General features: G+C 43.2%; 2 protein-coding genes across 6 annotated transcripts in view; one reads left to right on the top strand and one right to left on the bottom strand.

The window, feature by feature from the left end:
• The window catches only part of RHBDL3 (rhomboid like 3), a 71,059-nt gene extending 65,240 nt beyond the window's left edge, over window positions 1–5,819 (top strand). For 4 of the 5 annotated variants that reach the window (XM_087751185.1, XM_087751187.1, XM_087751186.1 and 1 more), the window contains one exon: window positions 430–5,819. In XM_087751185.1, coding sequence (XP_087607311.1) covers window positions 430–701 — 272 coding nt within the window. In that variant the 3' untranslated portion in view covers window positions 702–5,819. The remainder of the gene's footprint in view (window positions 1–429) is intronic. The other variant, XR_015703336.1, reaches the window with a different exon arrangement.
• A 3,033-nt stretch (window positions 5,820–8,852) lies between these two features.
• Window positions 8,853–16,411, bottom strand: CUNH17orf75 (chromosome unknown C17orf75 homolog). Its single transcript, XM_087751122.1, has 10 exons — window positions 15,358–16,411; window positions 14,985–15,065; window positions 14,208–14,333; window positions 13,641–13,781; window positions 13,383–13,440; window positions 12,579–12,698; window positions 11,880–11,944; window positions 11,621–11,757; window positions 10,964–11,067; window positions 8,853–10,353 (listed from the first exon to the last, which is right to left on the bottom strand). Exons 1-10 carry the CDS (start codon window positions 15,720–15,722, stop codon window positions 10,144–10,146), a joined length of 1,407 nt encoding a protein of 468 aa, XP_087607248.1. The 5' UTR covers window positions 15,723–16,411; the 3' UTR covers window positions 8,853–10,143.
• Window positions 16,412–16,463: the final 52 nt, after the last annotated feature.

The following is a 16,463-nucleotide window of genomic DNA, read 5'->3' as shown; positions in this document are numbered from 1 at the left end:
TAATACTTAGGTTTCCTAGAGCACTTTCTATCTGGAGTGGCAACAGCATTATACACACATTAATGAATTATTGTCCAGCCATATCCCTAGGGTGGCACGATAAGGGAAATTAGGCTGTGTATTCATCACAGACAATTGTCTTCAAAGTCATAACTCATTTTTTTTATGGTTCTGGTATAAAATTTGCAAGGCGAATATTCCCCCACCCGTCTACACTTCCACAAACCCAGACCACTTACCAACCACTGGGGAGACCTCATGTCTATGTGCCACAACCCTTACACAGCCATGGCTTCCCAGCTTCCTTATGCTCACCATACAAGGCAGTTTCTCCCTCTCCATCTATTCAGGAATGCAGCGCTGCCTGCAAGATGAACTTAAGAAGGGATAGACCTAGACAATCAGTTTCTTTTTCCTTCTTTGTTCTAGTGAGCTTTGAATTTGGAAGAGCCGTGTGGCTGCGATTCCACCCCTCCGCTTACCCGCCGTGTCCACACCCTAGCTTCATGGCTCACCTGGGAGGGGTGATGGTTGGAATCACCCTTGGTGTCATCATCCTGAGGAACTATGAGCAGAGACTCCAAGATCAGACTTTATGGTGGATCTTCCTTTCTATTTATGTCATTTTTGTCTTGTTTGCCATCTTCTGGAACATTTTTGCCTACAGCCTATTGGATCTAAAGCTACCTCCCCCTCCTTGAAAACATGGGACAGAAAACTCAAGAGCGGAAGTCATCTGTCAGCTATGTTAACTGAATGAAGATGGAGGATCTATTTTTATATTTAACTTAGGGGAGGATAGTTCTTTTGAACACAAGTGCGTGCTGGAGGAGATGCTTACAGATCTCACGAAAGAATGGGCTGATCAGTTTGTTCACAAATCTAGCAGGTACTGTAATGCTGGCGGGCCTGAACCCTGCAGTTTCTCCACCGCCAGGGCTCCCATTGGGCAGCTTGTACCTGGGCACTTATCACTTGGTTTGTTAGCACACATCAATATTTTGTATGAGATATTTGTATTTTCCAGGTCAGTGCTGGAATTATGGCCAGTTGTTGAACTAATCTCCTCAATGTTACTGAACACTAAAAGGGAAAAAGAGCAGACATTTACTAATTAGAGACTCGCATGGTACTCACAAGGCAGCTTGCGTTTGGTTTCTACGGACACATCTGACTGTTCAGCCATATCAGTGCCACTGTCTAATTACTTGAATGGTTCCTAAGATATTTTAGCCTACAGTGAAACCTGTCTTACGCACCTTTCAAAGGAATCAGCAGAACTTGATCACCCAAAGTGATGGAGACTGGTCTTCAACTACAGGTCAAATGAAATTGCACTATAAACCTTGGGAACTCTTAGAGTGTTGTGGACACCCAGCCAGAGGTGACTTTTACTGTGCATGTTTCACTTGATTTTAATTAATTTTTTTTTCTCCCCAGCCTGCTGGGGCTAGAGGGTGTGACTGGGGTTTCTTTTTTGAGGGATGGAGAAAAGGACAGCAAAAGTTCAATTGTCTCTTTATCAGCTGACAATCAAGTGCTGTTTTTTTTCTCGCTTTGTTTCTGGCCACGTTGATCTAACACCTGGCCTGCAGTGAGCTCCTAGCAAGGATCTCAACTCTTCAGCAGGTTCTTACTAGAAAAGTGGGACTAGGATCACCTATAGCAGCGCAGGGTGGGAACTGTCTAGTCTTTACAGCCATACTGTCCATTTGGGGCCAAATCTGTCCACTGAAGTCAGTGGAGTTAAATCAGGTTGTGTGTAGCACTGGTTTCCCGCTGAAGTGGAAAGGCTGTTACAGTGTTACAGTGATCATTGTGAAACTGATAAAACTGGTTTTAAAGTGACTGCTAAATTTTGAGGCTGCCTCTTGCTGAGGCAATGGACGTTCAGGGGCTCCAAGCAACAATTAGTTGCATTGATGCCTTTTTCTTTAACGTTGGTCAACCCCAGGTTTTGGCAATCTCTAACTGGTCTGTAGCACAGTCCATACAGCTGCCTGCATGGGCCTGGGGACCAGACTGGAACATCTGTAGCACAAGCAGTGCTTGTAGGTGCACTTCTCTGTGAGGTGCTTATGTTATTTTGCTTCTCACTTTTAGAGAGCTGCCAAGCTACAGTCCAGGAATGTGGATGCCCTCCTTTTCTCTCCTCTTTACCCACCTAGTTTGATGGCCCGGATAAAACAGCCATAGGGGTCTCTCTAGACTAGCTCCTTTTTCCCTTTTTTCTATTTGCGTACTGGTGCCCAGGCACCATCCACCCGAGCCTTCCACGGCACATCTCACAGGCACTGTAGCAGTTGTGTTTGCTCTGTAGCAAAATGTCTCCATATCGTGGGCTTTATTCCCTCAGCTGTGGAATCGGTGCTGCCAGATACTGCAAACTAGTAGGAGTCTGTCTTTCTAGAGGGGTCGTTCACAAGTGCTTATCAGCTGCCTCCTTCCTTGCCTCTTAATGGGAAAAATCCCTCTGGAAGGGTGAAGTTCTGCTCCCACAGTATGTGCTAGTAAAACTCCTGTTGCCTTGGGGAAAGGAGAGGAGGAGAAAATAAGTGTTTCTACAGCTGGGAATAAGCCTTGCCTGCAAAAGAAAGAATTCTTGCCACCTTTGTGCATAGGAATGGGATCTCTGAGGGCAACTGCACCTTTGTTGTTCTGCATGGCTAGTACATTCCTCATGGGCCCTTAGATCAAGGAACAAGAGGAAGGGATAAGAGTCAGAGCTCTGTTCATTTTGGAGAAGGGGATTGGTTCCCCATGCCATTTTACCGCTGTAGTGTGGGTCCACATCAAAGCAGTCATGAGAGTTTGCATGCATCGTTTCAGGTCAGGAGCTGGCCCGTGAGTTTCGTAGTGGTGAAGATCATCTCCCTGGGGAGCAGCAGGCAAGCAGGAGAGCAGGGAGCTAGGAGAATGTTAACAGAAGCATGGTTAACGCTTAAGGAGGACATTACTTTCCTCACCTATTGCTAAGCCTTTCTGATTATAGATGCCTTTAAACCAGAGGTGAGCAGAAATGGGAGTCCCCCTGGAAGTTTTCCTAAAACATTGAAAATTTTGGTAGAAAATTTCAGTTGCAACAAAACCCAGAGTATTTTGCCTATAATTTCCCAGAGTACAGTATGCACCGATTGACTTTTATTTTTGGTTTCTCAGCTGAAAGCTACTTAATGCCCATCAGTTTCTCCCCAGGTTTCTGTGCCTGCCAGTGATGTGCTCTGGTGTGAAGCAGCAAGCTACAGCTTCAAGGGCCACCTGTTTCTTCATCAGCCTGACCGTGGCCAACATCTTTGCCTCTGCTCAGGAGTAGGAGGGAGCTGAACAGAGTAATCCAGGCACCCCTTCTTTGGTCCTTTATCCATAGATGAACATAGTTTACGTGAACTGGTCAAAAATGGCTCTGAGGTTGAGCTTATGACATTCTTTTAAGCTGTTATTCATCTTTCTGACTTCCATTCTGTATCCCCATGCCCTGTCTGAGCAAGTTTACAAGCAACCCTGGGGATCAGAAGGGCCAGACTTTAAAGCGGTACTAGATTTATTGTGGGTGAAGAAATAAAACCCTCTCACATTTGTGCTCATCACAGCTGAAATCTCTCCCCATACATAGAGCAGGTTGTACACAGAGCCTGTTTGCTAAGAATCTATCAGCTCATGGAGTCAGGAGCAGTGCAAAGTACTTAAGCTTTTATAATTTTTTTTTAATCACTAAAATTATACTGTGAAAACTTATTATCTTTTTACAGCATATTGGGAAACACAGTTATGTTGTTTTCTAATGCACCCAGGAGTGCCACATTGCTGCAGCAACAGAGAGCTAATAGCAAACAGGCTTTTCTTTTACCTCCAGATGTCCTTGAAGCTGCTGGTTTATGTCGGAGACATAATATTCTCCATCCTGCTCATTTGTGGTTCCAGCTTGTCACAGTCAGCAACACGTTCCTGAAGGAGCTGTCCGCAGAGGGACTGGTTTTGGTTATTGTTTTGGTTTTATTTCAGCTGCTGCCAGGATTTTACATCAGTTGGATAAAACGTGAATCTACTGAACCTTACAGACGTGCAGTGCTAGAGCAGAAGGCAAGGACTGTTACCAATGTACAGATTTGAACAGTGCGCGTTAGAGGAAGTTATTTTATGCTTGTGTCCTTGAGTGAGGACACGACACCTGGAAGAAAAAAAAAAAGTCATTTTTGTGCTGGACCTTCCTGCTTAGTAAGTATATTGCAGCACTGGTCCAGTGAGGATGGGTGTAGGGAGTAGTAATGCAGGCTGGGGGAGCCTGGGGTGCTGGCTGTGCAGCTCCTTCGGGGACACCTGCTGGCAGCACTGCCACAGCACGGATGGGCTCCGGCTCCGACCCTCCTGCTGATCCCTCATCCCAGAGGAGAGGCAGGAGAAGTGGCTCAGACACCCGTGGGGAGGAAGGAGGAGGAGGAGAACCAGGTAGATCAAAGTCCACGGGGCTTGCAAACTGCACCTTTTGTTCCTAGATGCTTGGAGACAGAGATTAATTTTGCACACATCGGTGATAATATAGGAAGGACAGCGAGAGGCTTGTAATGGAGTGATGAGAGAAGAGGCTACCAGAAGCCATCTCTGAGTGAGGTGTAGAGGAGTCGTAGAAAAGCTGCTGAATTTACTTTTGCTGAGTTTTTGAGACATCTTATGTCACTTTTTCGCCATCAGTCGATGAGGAATCTTAGCACTTACGTGGCATATTGTGATTCTTCACTACTTGCTCCTTTAGCAATAGGAAGTATTTTATCAATGGGGAAGGGGAAGGCCAGAGAAATTACTGTTATCTGAGGTTGCTGGGCTAGAAATAAAGCTCAGGCATTCTGTGTCCCAAGACCTTGCTCCTTCTGATGGATTGTACTGCCCATACATTTTAAATCAGATTAGATCAATTTGAACTGGGGTATGAAGGATGGAATCTGACACATTTAGAGCTGGTATTAAAATAACAGCTATCTGCTGACCTCACAAGGCAGCTGCTGTTTTGTGCCAATATTTAGTCTCACAGGATCGTGGGTAGGACTTTCACACATACTTCAGTGAGTAAAGAGCTCGAAGTCTATCTGTTTACATAGATTCAAGCTCAGCTCAATTGCTTTGGAAACCCCATCCACTGCCTTTACCCAAAGTGGAACTGGAGAATACAGATGTAGTTCAACACCAGCAACCTCTGGAGGCAAACTGGGATCTAGAGAACACCTATGGGGTTTTAGCCTCTTTGAATTTTGCTGCTGTTCTGTTTCTTTTGTAGTAGTGGCTGCTCTACAGCGCTCTGTGATACGACTCAAAAATTCCTTCTGCAATCACTGATGCTGAGAGCTGGTTATAAAGGAAGACATTTTGCAGCTCTATAAAGAAAGAATCACACATAAGACAGAAACCAAGCTTGTTTAAAGGTAAATGTATTTTTAATGGTACCGTTAATCATTGGCTTTTAATTGGAAAAAGGTTTCTAATGAGGTATTTCTGAAATGCCAGTAGTAGTACAGAAAATTTATGTTTCAGGATACTTTACAACACAGAGCACAAAATATTCCCTGGGTCTGATTTAAGTAGCAAAAGTACCTTAATTTCCAGTGAGCTTAATAGGTACGTTAGTCACTGTCTCCTGACTCCCCCACAGTGTCTGTTTAGTTTGCAAATAAAGCTAGCTTCTCTTTTGCTTACGCTACTAATGCTAACAACACATCCAAGTGTTAAACACAAAGCACTAAACAATGTAATTTTCTGCCTTAAAATACTGAACAAATGATACTTTCCCGTTAAGGGCTAGTAAAACAAAATTATATTTGCAAGGTAAGATGCTATGGTACGTTTCCAAATATTTTTGTATTGTGTACATTCTGTATATTTTTGTTGTAACAGTATTATTTGAGCACAGAATCCATTAAATTTTTTTTGTTGGTGTTTTTTTTGTTTTCTCTTTTTTTTTTTTTGAAAGAAAATTGAGCTGCTCTACATCACATGCCAAAAAACAACCAAGAAAAAACTTTCAAAGACAGTTTTGTAAGTTTGTCTACAGTTAACCCAGTATTTAACAAAAGAGGAATTGCTTTTGGGCTCTGCAATGTAATCTTTTAATAATGACATTGATAACTCATTTTTATGTCTCTTTAAAAGTGTCTGTCTGAAAGATAAAGCGGAGAGTGAACTGCTGCTTTATTTCTCCATGAGATATAACAAGGATACAGAACTGGCTTGAGACTTGTATTGAAATTCAGGTCTTGTCCCACCATTTGACAACTGACACTTTAGTGCAGTAGTGACCTCAGAACTGCGGGGAAGTTGATGACCAAGTACATTAGTGCCCCTGTACTCGGCACTGGTGAGGCCGCACCTGGAGTACTGTGTTCAGTTTTGGGCCCCTCACTAGAAGAAGGACATCGAGGTGCTGGAGCGTGTCCAAAGAAGGGCAACGAAGTTGTGAAGGGTCTGAAGCACAAGTCTTGTGAGGAGCGGCTGGGGGAGCTGGGGTTGTTTAGCCTGGAGAAGAGGAGGCTGAGGGGAGACCTTATTGCTCTCTACAACTGCCTGAAAGGAGGCTGTAGCGAGGTGGGGGTCGGTCTCTTCTCCCCAGTAACGAGTGACAGGACGAGAGGAAACGGCCTCAAGCTGTGCTAGGGGAGGTTTAGGTTAGACATTAGGAAAAACTTCTTCACCGAGAGGGTGGTCAAGCACTGGCCCAGGCTGCCCAGGGAAGTGGTTGAGTCTCCATCCCTGGAGGTATTTAAAGAACAGGTAGACGTGGTGCTCGAGGACATGGGTATAGATGGACTTGGCAGTGATAGGTTAACAGTTGGACTCGATGATCTTAAGGGTCTTTTCCAACCTTGACGATTCTATGATTAGACTGTTCAAAATTTTTTATTGGGGTGGAGGGTTGTTCTCTTTTAACATGAGTCTCTACTGAATGTCTTAAAATCTCAGAGCCAACACATTCTCATCCCTTGAATCAATAGGGGGAACAACATATCCAGGAAGTTCTGCAGCAAACCTCCAACTAATTTAGTTATTTTAAGATAACGAAAATAAAAAACCTTCCACCAGTGTGGAAGGGGGAGGCCTATTTGGAAAAATACTTTGTGCTTTTGTTGGGAAATATTGGGTTCATTTGAGGAACCTGCTCCAGTGGAAGGTGTCCCTGCCCATGGCAGGGGGGCTGGAAGCAGATGATCTTTAAGGTCCCTTCCAACCCAAACCATTCTGTGATTAAAGTGCAACTTAAAGAAATGAAGATGTACCTAGCAGCAGTTCTTGTCAGATTTGTTATTCCTAAGGGGAGGCAGATCACTGCTACTCTATTTGGGACTCAGCTCTTGCTGTTAGTTTTCTGCACTTAACTGAGCTTTCCGAGACACAAATCTCTCTATTCATTAGTTGAGGACTTTCAGCAAGAAGGTAAGGTGGGTTTTGTCAGTTAGTACAGGGAAGTGTTACTGTCTGCTAGCACCATCCTCTTTTTTTTTTTTTTTTTTCTGGCTAAAATAATTTTAGAAAGGCAAACTGAAGGACAGAAACATTGCCAATTCCAGCATATCTGTCGCAGAGAAGGAGCCAAAAGCTGGCAGCCTTGATACTCAGCCTTGATCACACAAACTCATAAAACTCGTTATCATTTTATTCCCATAGCTCCAATCATATTCTGTATAGTAAGCGTTGCTCATAAGTGTGGGAAAGAGAAATACTAATTGGTTTATATGCTGCTTCTCTTGGGGGGGTAAAGAGGGGGGGAAACCCAAAAAACCAAACCAGACCCTGGTTTTTCAAGCTGCAAGAGGCCTGTAGCAGTTAAATCTAAACTTGCATTCTTAACACAGGCCTGGGGGATTTGGGGTTTGGGTGTTTTGGGACGTTTTGTTTGTTTGTTCATTTGTTCGATGTTTTGGTTGGTTTGTTTGGGTTTGGGTTTGGGTTGTGGGGTTTTTTGGTTTTGTTTTTTTTTATTTCTCTCCTGAAAAGAGTTTTAAATCAGACCCTTAAAACAGTAAAAATCTTTCAGGTTTGCAAATTAAGTGCACATCTCAGCATCTTCTGACCTTTTGTGTGCTTCATCCTGAGGTTCGAATAGCTGATTGCTGGAGGAAGTTAATTGTGTAATACTCTCCAGGCATTCAGGCAGCTAAACCAGCTGCTTCTGCATTATTTATTATGCTTTTGTTTAATTTCCTTCAGTTTTGTTTTTAAAAGAGAATTTATAATGGCAAGATGCCAGTAAAGCCTGTGAATTCATGAACTACCAGGGTGTATTTCAATGTGTGTGCGTGTGCTTGTGAGCACCTCGAGTTTAGTAGTGAGGTGACTGAGTGGCAAAGTCACTGCAAAGCTGGCAGAAGTGAGATGATGTCAAAAAAAAAGGCTGCAGAAAGCAAGATGTTATGTTTTTCATAACGCCAGTCACCTTCAGTGCTGGGAAAATTCAGGAAAAGGAACTTGCAACAGAAAAAGCTGTGACGGAAGCTGTCCATGTGTTACAGAGTACAAATTCAGTGGGACTGGTACTGAACATGTTACCTTGGAGAGGAGAAGCCCCAACAAGACTAAGCAAAGCTTTACAGTTAAGGTGAAAAGTATCTGGATTTTGAAGCGTGATTTATGATAACTTATCTAGCAAACAAAACAGAAATCTTATTTAAATGAGTGTAGTATGGGTCACAGGATAATAGGATAATTCAGGTTATAAGCCCACATATGTTACGTCTCACCTCGCTGTCACTGTGATGCTTGCAGACTCCTGCCCAATACACCCGCACCTCCTCTGCATTGTGTGAATAAAGGGGTTTAAACAGGAGACATCAAGGACAACACTCACTTGTAATTTAACACAGGCACACTAATAAGGACTTGAATGTGTTTTATTGTAAACCTTATTCTAGGCTGAACACAGTGGTGTCACAGGAAAGCAGTCAACTTTTATCGTCACAGCATACAGCACTGGCGGAACAACCAAACTAATTGCATTAGTAAGACTGTCCCTGTTGTTCAAGTGCCCCAATCTAGGCGTTCAAGCACCCTCTGCTGCGAAGGAGAGCAATGGGGAGTTTTGCTTCTATCAGGTTTGCAGAAAGGGTCCTCATTTATGTGGTCACTCAGAGGCCTCCTGAGTTTTGATTCCAGCTGGAGCCAAAGATTTTCTTTAAGTACTCTGCTGTCTAAATGTCCTATGATGTGGGTAAGAATTGACTGCTGAAATACAATGAAATGTTTTGAAGTCTGAATAATTAACTTGGGAACTTAGTTTACTTCAACTTCTGAAGAAGTTTCTATTCAAGTTCATATTTAATCTGTAAAATTTTCAGGTTTAATTCTCCACGATTGAAAAACATATGATTATTTACAGTCATGCAAAATGGGTACTAAGAACATACAAAGAAGGTCTTGATCGTAACGCAAACTAATGAGGAATGGGATTCATCAAAGAGCCTGGGAATTTAACATGTCCATCCAGTGTATGTATGCATACATACAAGCACATACAAACTGATCCCTAAAACTCTGCTCAGTCTTAAGGCAGTTCTGTTTCATGCCAATTAACAAGTTGTTTATCTAGTAACAGAAGAACAAACTGCCAATTTGAAAGTAGAATGTGGAAACTAGCTACATACAGACTTGTTACCTATGTTCTCTTATATAAACAAATACGATTAATTAATTTACTATGATTTATCCAGATGTTTGTGCTTCTTTATATATTAAAACAAAAGTAACCAGATCTTAATGATTAGACACGATCATTTTAAAGATATTTAAAATATTTAAAACACTGAAATGCTTGCCATTTGCGTTTTGGGTTTGTGGGTTGTTTGGTTTTTTTTTGGGGTGTGTGTGTGCAATGACTGTAAAAACCAGACATCATGATTTCCTCAGAAAAGGAACAAGTCATTTGGAGAATCTGGTAAGCAATGAAAACTATGCAGGAGCTTGTATGATTTGATATTTACACATTAAAAAAAGCTCATACTGCTTTATCTAAAAAAGAAAAGGCAGATGAAACTGCTACTTAGGTTTGACTTAGGTAATACTTTTAAATATAAATTAAAAATCCTGCAACAGTGAAACTGAGCTGCACAGAAGAAATTAATGATTTATACAATACCATCAAACGAGTACAGAATAATTAAGATAATTTTAAGCCACTGATGTTTCTCTCATGAATTCCTCAAGGACGGTCACTACACTTCTGGCTTCTGGCATTTCTGCATGTTCTACTTTAACAATCTTCAAAAGGATGTCTCCGCTGCCACAGTTCTTTAGAAACATGTAACACTTGAACAAGGCATAGTGGTTCATTTCAGCCTGGCGGATAAACCTCTTCAGGTTGTTAATGTCTTGTATAGCCTGGGAAAAGAGTAACAGAGCATTGTCTTATCCTTCTACATGGAAAGAAAACATACTACCACGTGGAAAAGTGAAGGAAGAATAGCAGGAGAAGCAAAACCATTTCTAATAGGAACTTTTATATTACCACTCAAGAGTAACGTAAGAATTGAGTACTATCTTTGATGCGTGTTACCACTGTTATTGTAACGACGCAAAACGTGTGGAGACCCCAACTTGGTCATGCCCAAACTTGTATCAAGAGTTCTCCTCTTCTGACAGATCACCTGAGAACCACTAGCTCCTGAATCTATGTTACCCAATTACACGATATTGTGTGTGCAAAGCTCAAATTAATGGTATTTTAAGAAAAAAAAAAAAAAAGGTGGGTTTTATTTTAAATATGAGAAAATGCCTTTGGAGTATTCGCTGAAGAAACTTTCATGCTACTTTACATTCTGGTCTTGTCAACTACAGTAAGCCAGTCCCCAACTTAAACTTCAGAGTAAATCAGTGAATGATGTATAGACATCGTAAGTAACCTAAAACTTTTCTTTGCTGCAAAAAGAGTATTTGCTCCCTCAGTAACCCTGATGTCTTCTCCAAGTCTTTAACATGTATGAACAGGTACCTTCAATTTAAAGTTTTCCAAAATCTGCCGGAAGAGAAATGGATTTCCACCTTCAGTGCCATTCACAAAAGCATGCATCCAGTCCTCACAGAATCTGTTGCTTCCTGTTATGTTTTCAGGAACACAGAGAAGGGGTGAGAAAAAGTAAATGAGCTCAACGTAAATATATAGCTGCATTCACCTGGTTTAATCACTCTCACATAGCAACTGGTAACAGTGTGCCTGGGCCAGGAAATAAGTCTTAAGAAAAACAATACATGTGGAAAAGAAAAGCAAAGATAGCTACAGTGATTACATGAAATTCTGTTCTGATTGTTGAATCCCTTTTCACAACATTTGTCAAAAATGCAACAGTAAAAGAAAAAAAGTTTTGCAGCTTCCCTGAAGTGTACAAGTCATAGTTTCATGGCCCGCAAACTAAATGCATTGTGGATTTTATTATCAACCATTTTCAAACCAGAGTTCCAGTGTATCTGGTAAAACAAACTACCTTGCTACCTCGTAGGAAAACAGGTAGTTTCCAGCCAGAATCCAGAGTTTCTGCGCATGAACCTATGAGCTTCTGAATATCCTCAACTACCTCTAACATCCACAACTCTCAGCAGCTGATGGATACAAGTGAGTAACATGAAGAAGTATTCACAGCTGTAATCTCACCTGCGTTATGCAACTGAGGCTGAGGTCCACTACAGTCTATAATCATCGACTTGTGCTGTTCCTCAGTCATGGCAATACACAGGGAGGTCATCGTGCCTTCCTGAACAAGTCCTTGGAGGCTGGCAGCTGCCAGAAACCTGACACAAAAAGCTCTTGTGAACTGCTTGCTTCTTTACAACTCCTGAACTGCAAGAACAGGAGGCTGTCATATGCAAAAGCCAAGTTACTCACAGGTTCCTTAATCTCAAAGTATCTTTACCTGCTAATGTCTTTTTCTGTTCTTTCATCTGCGTTTTTTACTTCCACAGGAGTATAACTCAAAGCCTTAAAACAAAACAAAAAAAAAAAAAAGAAAAAACCTAGATGTGACTTTGATACTACTTCTGTTGCTATGTTGCAGTTACTGGCAATAAATACATAATGTGGTACTTTAAAAATTGTTCTTTTCAGAGAAAGAGTGGAAGCTAAGGGAATACTCCATACTACAGTCATTGCAGCTGGTTTTGCATTCAGAAGAAATACAGCAAGTATGCTCTATTAGCTATTCCATCCAAAGCCGCCTCAAACTCAGCGACTAGAGCTAGGATTCATTTCTTTTCTGTTTGCAGCGAATTACATGAGGCACGTACGCAATATAACATCCCTTTTGGTTCAGAGGAATTAGAGCAGGGACAGCTTTCTCATGCTGTTTGCAATTTTCTCATTGTAATTTCAACTTGGACGCTACTATGTAATTTAAAATGAGTTAACTATAAAAATTGATAGAAGAAATTGCTTTGTCCTTCCTTAGCAATAAAGCAGAGAAGTACTTGCCCTGAATTTAAAAAAAAAAAAAAAAAAAAAGTTTTTCCTCATTTACTCCTGGCTGGGAAAGCAAATGCAAGAAACATTTTAAACGTGTTGGTCACTGAGATTCCTTCTGAACCTTTTTCAGTTATCCAGTTTAAAATACACTTACAGCATGTAACAAAAAGGCGAGCTTCTCCTGGAAGAGCTGTACTACTCTCTGAATAGGGCATATGGCATTCTCAAACCAGCTTCTCAAGTAGGGGTTAACACAGGTCTCCAAGGTTTTTTGCTGTAACAAGTTGAAACATTAAAACTTTAACTACAAATTAGATTTCTACACAAATAGAAGCCTATTAATAATCTATTCAGCCTAAGATATTCGGATGTCAAAGCCTTCTTAATTTCAAACCGCAGTAAACTAAAATAATGAGTTTGACATTTAAAGCCACACTTTATCAGCAACGAAGGGCTTTGCATTTTAAGAAATAGACAAAACTGTAATATTATGGTATCTACTGAGCAAAGACGATGCAACAGCAGACGGGATGGGAGAGACTTAAAATGCATAGTTTCATTAGAAAAACTGTGACAAGAAATCTACTAAAAATCCTTCCTTAACATTCAGAAGTGATAAGAATCCAGGTGGACACTGATAACTTTCCTGTAGACTGTTACCTTTTATTAGTCATTTTTCTCTCAGAATCTAACTGCAAGTAACCTTTAAGAGATTTAAGACCGGCACAAAAAACTGTGTGTGTGTGTGTCCCCTTTTTTTTCCTTTTGACTTGTCTGGTGGATAGCACTTTAGACATTCACTGTCACTACAGTGAATCAAGTATCTCTCTCAGTGTTTCATACTGGTACTTAAAACACCTGTTTTCTCTCTATAGACTAAATCTTCCAGATTGTCTTAGTAATTAATTTGCATAAATAGTAATTTTCACCACTTACTTTAAAAAAAATTAGGCCTTACCTCCAAATCAAGGTTTATCTTCAGACTTTGAATGTATTTGTCCAGCTCAAGTCTGAAAGTATCTTTTTAAGGAAAATAAGCTGCATTGGTTAAGACCTGCATTTTTCCCTTTCAGTACATGGCTGTTCTTGACATTTTCAGCTACTGGAAGGTGTGCACAAATGAGCCAATTTCAAATAGGAAATGGACAAAACGAGAACATAATTTTTACATCATTTCCCTCTCCACACAGATAAAGAAAATTAAAGGTAAGGATATAGTTCCAGACCTTTCTCTGAGCCACCTAAGAAACAAACCACATATTCTGGAGCATTGATGTCCGATTCCAGTGTTGCCGTTTCTAAAAGATTTTCGTGTTGGAAACAACAGTAATAACAACCAACTTTATATTCTGGTATGCTATGCAGAAAAAAAAGAATTATTTTGTTACAGATACATCACAATAAATAAGTGCAAAAATCAGACACACATGATTTCTGTAAAGAATTTTCACCCGCTAGCACTGGTGGCTCCTATGGTCATATATAGAGCTCTTAGACCTTCTCTTTTTTCCCTCTGTGGTGCAATCAGAGTAGTTTAAAATGAAATAGTCATAAACAAATGTATTTTTTAAGTATTCAAACTTAAATTATTTACTACAATATTTTTCTCAAAGCTACCTAGAAAAAGAGGAAAGTGCCATTGCACAAAGCTGTTACTAACAGCAGCAAAAGACTGAGAACATTGAATCAGGATTAAACTTAAGTGCAGCACCAGATGGCAAGATGTGCAATACTGCCAGTATTTCTTACAGTTTCTCATTCACAAATAATTTTTAAACTTTACCTCAGCCCCACTGATGCTACATTCCCCATTCCTTCAAAGAGGGCTCCTTTAGTAAGACGCTTAGCAATAAAACTGCGCAGTTCAGTCTCCGCTTCAGCTGGTAAGTTAGTGTCCAGCAAGGAGAGGCTTTAAAAAACAAGAAGAAATTGTTAGCAAAAAGCAAATGTTGTCTTGTTTCTCTGAGCAAGTGCAGAACCACCTGCGTCTAGAAGGGGGACCACGGTGACCTCTCTGTGGCTTACAGCTAACTCGCCCCGTGACTTCTGGCCCATCGGAAATGCATTCAGTGGTTTGCACACTAGACCAGAAGTCTGGAGCTGTGGTGCCAGCTGATGCCGAACTCCTCAGCAGCTACAAGCAAGTCCCTGCCCCTCTTCGTTCCCATGTTTCCCTAGTTGTAATACAGAGCAACAACTGCATTACAGAGCGTGTAGAAAGATAAGATGTCCATTTAAAATTGTTTAATAAATTTTAATTATCTATTATCTACATAAAGACCTAAGTCAATATAGAAATGTCAAGTATTAGTAGTAAAGAAAACAGAGTTCAAACTCAAAGAGGATAGTTTATGTTTAATACATTATTTGAGCTCTGTAGTTGTGTCCATTCCCTAGGCATTCCAGAAAAAGACTCAGGGGACTTCAGTATGCTTTCACAGAAGTTTCTGCTTTGAAGGGACTTCAGTGTACTTGCTTACTATTCACCTAACAGCAACACGGCAGAGACTTCAAAATGGGGTGTCGCAGGCGATGCTGCTGTTCTGTAGATTGGCTTTACCTGAAGTCTTCACTGGATGGTGTCTCTGCCGCCGCGCTGCTGGGACTGCCATCCCCGCTGCCTGCTCCCTGCTGCGAGGATCTGAAAATCAAGCCGTTCTCATGATCGATTTTACAGCCTTAACACACAGAGCAGGGAAAAGGGACTGCAGCGGGGAAAGGTACGGCCTGAGCGTGTCTTAAAGCAGGAGCAGGGAACCGGGACATTACGGGAGGAAAAAAAATCTCTTCGGGGAGAGAGAGAGATGGGAAAAAATAAAGAGAATTCAAGCGGCTGGGAACCGGCGAGGCCGGGAAACGGCCTCCCCGCGGGGCGGCCCCAGCGCGCAGCCGCCTCCCCAGGCCCCGGCGGCGGCGGGCGGCCCCCCCCTCACCTGCAGCTCCGGTACCCGTAGAGGCTGTGGTAGGTGCTGCCGTGCCGCTCCGGCCGCCGCTCCTCGCCCGCGCCGCCGCCCTCCTCGCTGCTCTCCAGCTCCCGCTCATCGCCGTCCGGCAGCGCCGGCAACATGCCGGCCCAAGCCGGTGCCGCGGGGAAGGGGGCCCCTCCCGCCGCCCGGGCCGCGCCTCGCTCCCGCTGCCGCTGCCTGCGCTCGCCGCCCCGCCGCTCTCCGCCGCGGAGGCCGGGCTGGGCCGGGCCGGGCCGGGCAGGGCGGCGGGAGGGCGGGGGCTGCGCTAGAGCTTCTCCCCCCCCGCGAGTGGGTGTAGCCGCGGGCAGGAGGCTGTGTGGCTGTGGCCGCATTGCGAGGCAGTTCCGGGGGCCTGAGGCGCCCGAGGTGCCAGAGGCCGCATCGGCACCCAGGCTGGAGCGGTGCGGGGTAAAGCCGAACTAGCTCTTGTTGCTGCGGCTCCTCTGCTTGTGAAATGTACTGAAAAAAAATGCGATATGGGTGCAATGCCTGTAGCAGTACAGATAATCCTTCAGAAGCTGATTTAATGGCAGGACCCGCTCAAGGCACATTTGGCAGGGTTAGCCGTGCCACCTGTTTTTAAACAGCCTGCTCTGCTTCGGAGGAACTTTTTTTCTGTTAAGACAGCACACTTGGTAGCTCAGCCTCGTAACTCGCAGGCAGCTCTCGCAGACCAGCCCCGCGGGCCGGGGAGCCGCTCTCGCCCCAGCCTGCGGCAGGGCCCCCCAGGAAGCTGGCTGCTCTCCTGGGAAGTGCTGGGGGCTAACGCAGACACAACACCCGAGGAGGTGAACAGCGGGAGCAGCCCCGGCCAGGCACGGGAGCCTCTGGGAGGCAAGGGCTCAATGTATTTTATAGCGCTCTTGGAGGGCCGCGCTCCGCCCTGACGCCTCCCCGCCAAGAGCCAGCTACGGACACATGTAACCGCCACCAAGCCACTGCCCGGGGCGGGCTGCATAAGAGATAACGGCTTCTTGCCCGGTCTGATCTCGTAGGGAAAAAACAAGTTTCTCCTTCACATTAAGCACGGAGACGGGAAACACAACGCGGTGCCACAGGGACCCCACCCGCTC

This window comes from Nipponia nippon, unplaced genomic scaffold, assembly GCF_047370975.1.
Source record: "Nipponia nippon isolate SJK-2023a ecotype South Korea unplaced genomic scaffold, ASM4737097v1 scaffold_14, whole genome shotgun sequence".
Lineage (NCBI taxonomy): Eukaryota > Metazoa > Chordata > Aves > Pelecaniformes > Threskiornithidae > Nipponia > Nipponia nippon.
The sequence above is the reverse complement of the archived record's forward strand: the minus strand, read 5'-3'. Positions and strand labels throughout refer to the sequence as shown.

Coding starts and splice junctions, on each gene's coding strand:
- CUNH17orf75 (XM_087751122.1), bottom strand. CDS start 15,722: ATGCGGCCACAGCCACACAGCCTCCTGCCCGCGGCTACACCCACTCGC. Junction 15,066..15,357: donor TACGGGTACCGGAGCTGCAG/GTGAGGGGGGGG, acceptor CTTGATTTTCAG/ATCCTCGCAGCAGGGAGCAG. Junction 11,068..11,620: donor GCCTCAGTTGCATAACGCAG/GTGAGATTACAG, acceptor AAAACATAACAG/GAAGCAACAGATTCTGTGAG.